This window comes from Myotis davidii, unplaced genomic scaffold (assembly GCF_000327345.1).
Source record: "Myotis davidii unplaced genomic scaffold, ASM32734v1 scaffold456, whole genome shotgun sequence".
Lineage (NCBI taxonomy): Eukaryota > Metazoa > Chordata > Mammalia > Chiroptera > Vespertilionidae > Myotis > Myotis davidii.
The window spans coordinates 415,744-418,815 of NW_006287375.1; the positions used below are offsets into that span (position 1 = coordinate 415,744).

The window sequence follows — 3,072 nt, forward strand, 5'->3', positions numbered from 1 at the left end:
CTCTCAAGAAGCTTATCTATTTTACTTGTCTTTTCAAAAAATAGCCTTTGTTTTTGTTGATGCTCTGTAATTTATTTTGTTTTCTATTTCATTAATTTATACTCTTTTTTGTAAATGTTTTTGAATTGATTTTAGAGAGGGAGGAAGGGAGAGGGAAAGGGAGAGAGAAAAGGATGAGAGAGAAACATTAATTGATTGCCTCTCGCAGACCCCCGGGGCTACTGGGGATGGAGACTGCAATCCAGGCATGTGCCCTGACCAGAAATCAAACTGGGGACTTCTTGGTTCATGGGTCGATGCTCAACCACTGAGTTACACCAACCAGGCCATACTCTTATCTATATAATTTCTTTTTTTATTCTTTTTGTTTGTTTTATTATTCTTTTTACTAACTTTTAGAGATGAATATTTCATTAATTTTTAAATTAATTTTAAGCCTCCCCCCATTCCCCCAATATGAACAGTTAGACTATTTATTTCCCTTTAAATACTGCTTTAGCTGCATTGCACAAGTTTTGGTATATAATGTTTTTATAACATAATTTAAAATGTTTTCTAATTTCTTGTGATTTCATCTTAGATCAAAGAGTTACTTAAAAGTACCTTACTCGCCAAAAGTGGTTTGGCTCAGTGGATAGAGCGTCGGCCTGCGGACTGAAGGGTCCCAGGTTCGATTCCGGTCAAGGGCATGTATCTTGGTTGCAGGTACATTCCCAGTGGGAGATGTGCAGGAGGCAGCTGATCGATGTTTCTCTCTCATCGATGTTTCTAACTCTCTATCTCTCTCCCTTCCTCTCTGTAAAAAATCAATAAAATATATTTTAAAAAAAAATCCTTACTCAATTTCCAAACATACAGAGATTTTCTAGTTATCTTTTGGTTAGTCCTTCTACCTTAATTGCATTGGAACTGGAGAGTGATCTGCAGGGTAGCAATCTTAAAATTTGTTAAGATTAGCTTTATATTTCTAAAGTACATGGAAGATTTTTCTAATATTAAATATTTGCTTAACCCTTTGAGTGCCAACCAGTATCCTAGGAACTATGCTAAAATTGCCAAGGCATTTTTGCTGATTTTACAGCAGTTTAGGAAAAAAATTATGAATCACAAGTAAATGAAGTTACTTATTCAAAAACTTAAGGAAACCTTTACTACATTGACATATTTAGCAATATCATCATCACTAATAAAAGCAGACTTAGAACTGGACACCATTTCGAAGCTTTGATAGAGCTCCTGGCACTTTTGGTGAAAGACAGGAGCGCGATCGCACTCCCCAGCACTCTAGGGGTTAAAAGGAAGCATCTACATATATTGGGGACAGGGATCTGTATAATTTAATTAGATTAATCATGTTTTCAAACCTTTCCTATGCTGATTGATATTTTACCAGTTCTGTTATTGTTTACTGAGAGAATTGTGTTTTACTTCTGTTATTTCTACAAATATATCAGATTTGCCTATTTCTTATAGTTTTATCATTTTTTTAATTTACATATATTTTATACATAATATTATATCAGTTTTAGATGGTTTGATATATGTGTATTTTTTTAAATGATCACTACAGTAAGTCTAGTTAGCATCCGTCACCACACAGTGATTTTATATATCACACACATATAATTTTTACATAAGAAAGTGTTGAAATATCTGGAATTTTTTTTTTTAAATTTTCAGAACCTTCAGTTTTCCTTCAATAAATCTGAAGTTAGGCACTATAAAACTAAAAGCTGTCCAATCTCCTCACAATTTAAAACATAAGTTATATATTTTTTTGGTCAGGAAAAGGCTTCAAATAGCTCCTCTAACTGTCCGACATCTACACCAAATCCTGAAGCTTCAAAGCCTCGGAGAACAAAGCTTACCTTTGATGACAGGTGAGATAAATTAAGATTTTTTATGCATTCAAAAAATCATGCCAGTCAGCATATAAGAAATTCATTTTAATTTCTGTCATTGACTAGAAGAATTCATACTGTGATCTACAGAATAATTGGCTTTTAATTTGAAAGGCACCCACTAGCCCCAAGTATTGTTCCTCTGAGTTAACTCTATGACTCTTGTTGGGAATGTGAATGATGTGTCTTCTGGTAGAACCTTATTGCTGCTGATATGACTGTTTAAAATAAGGGCTTTCTTAAATATGTAAGAATAATGTTGGGTTTTCCCCTCCATTTTGATAAGAGATTATTTCTCCTATTTAATCTTTTATTTACTCTAAAGTTCTCAAACAACTTGGGTAAGTTAGTATTTAATATTAGGGAGCTTGATTTCTGTTTTGCCATGAGTTGGCCAATCCTATTTATGCTCAATGTAAACATCAGGAAAATAGTGAATCAAATGTTTTAGTAATTGCTCATTTTCTTGAGGACATGAAAACTGAGGGATGCTAGAGATTTAAATGAACTATTGTCATCTTATGAAAAATTTACATTATTTACAATAAAAATTTACATTACAGAAGTTATTCAGCAGACCATTATTTACAAGAAGCAAAAAAGCTAAAGCATAATGCAGATGCATTGGTATGTAAACATTCTCTTCACATTTATATATTTAATTAGATTTAATTAAATCTTCACTTGTTTGTTTCCATATCACATCAGTGCTGCTCTCATTATTTTTTTCTTCTTTCTTCAGTCTGACAGGTTTGAGAAAGCTGTATACTATCTTGATGCTGTGGTATCTTTCATTGAATGTGGGAATGCATTAGAGAAAAATGCTCAGGAATCCAAATCCCCATTTCCTATGTATTCGGAGACAGTGGAGCTCATCAAGTAAGTGGGAAAACTTGCCATATCATTGGCAATATTATTTCTCTGGTCTATCTAGGAAGGGGCTGATATAATTATACAGTCATGCACTGCATACCAACATTTTGGTCAATGATAGACCACATGTATGATGGTCCCATCCTATCTAATAAAAGAGAAACATGGTAATTAGCGTACTTCCGCTACCCTTCCCATTGGCTAATCAGCGAGATACGCAAATTAACTGCCAGCCAAGATGGCGGCCAGCAGCCAGGCAGCTTGAAGCGAACATGAGGCTTGCTTGCTTCAGTGATAT

At 34.1% G+C, this 3,072-nt stretch overlaps 1 protein-coding gene across 1 annotated transcript in view; it reads left to right on the plus strand.

Annotated features, from left to right (window-relative positions):
- The window catches only part of AFF4 (AF4/FMR2 family member 4), a 73,589-nt gene that overhangs the window by 53,918 nt on the left and 16,599 nt on the right, over nt 1-3,072 (plus strand). The window contains 3 exon segments of the mRNA XM_006759141.2: nt 1,786-1,880; nt 2,465-2,528; nt 2,644-2,780. Coding sequence (XP_006759204.1) covers nt 1,786-1,880; nt 2,465-2,528; nt 2,644-2,780 — 296 coding nt within the window.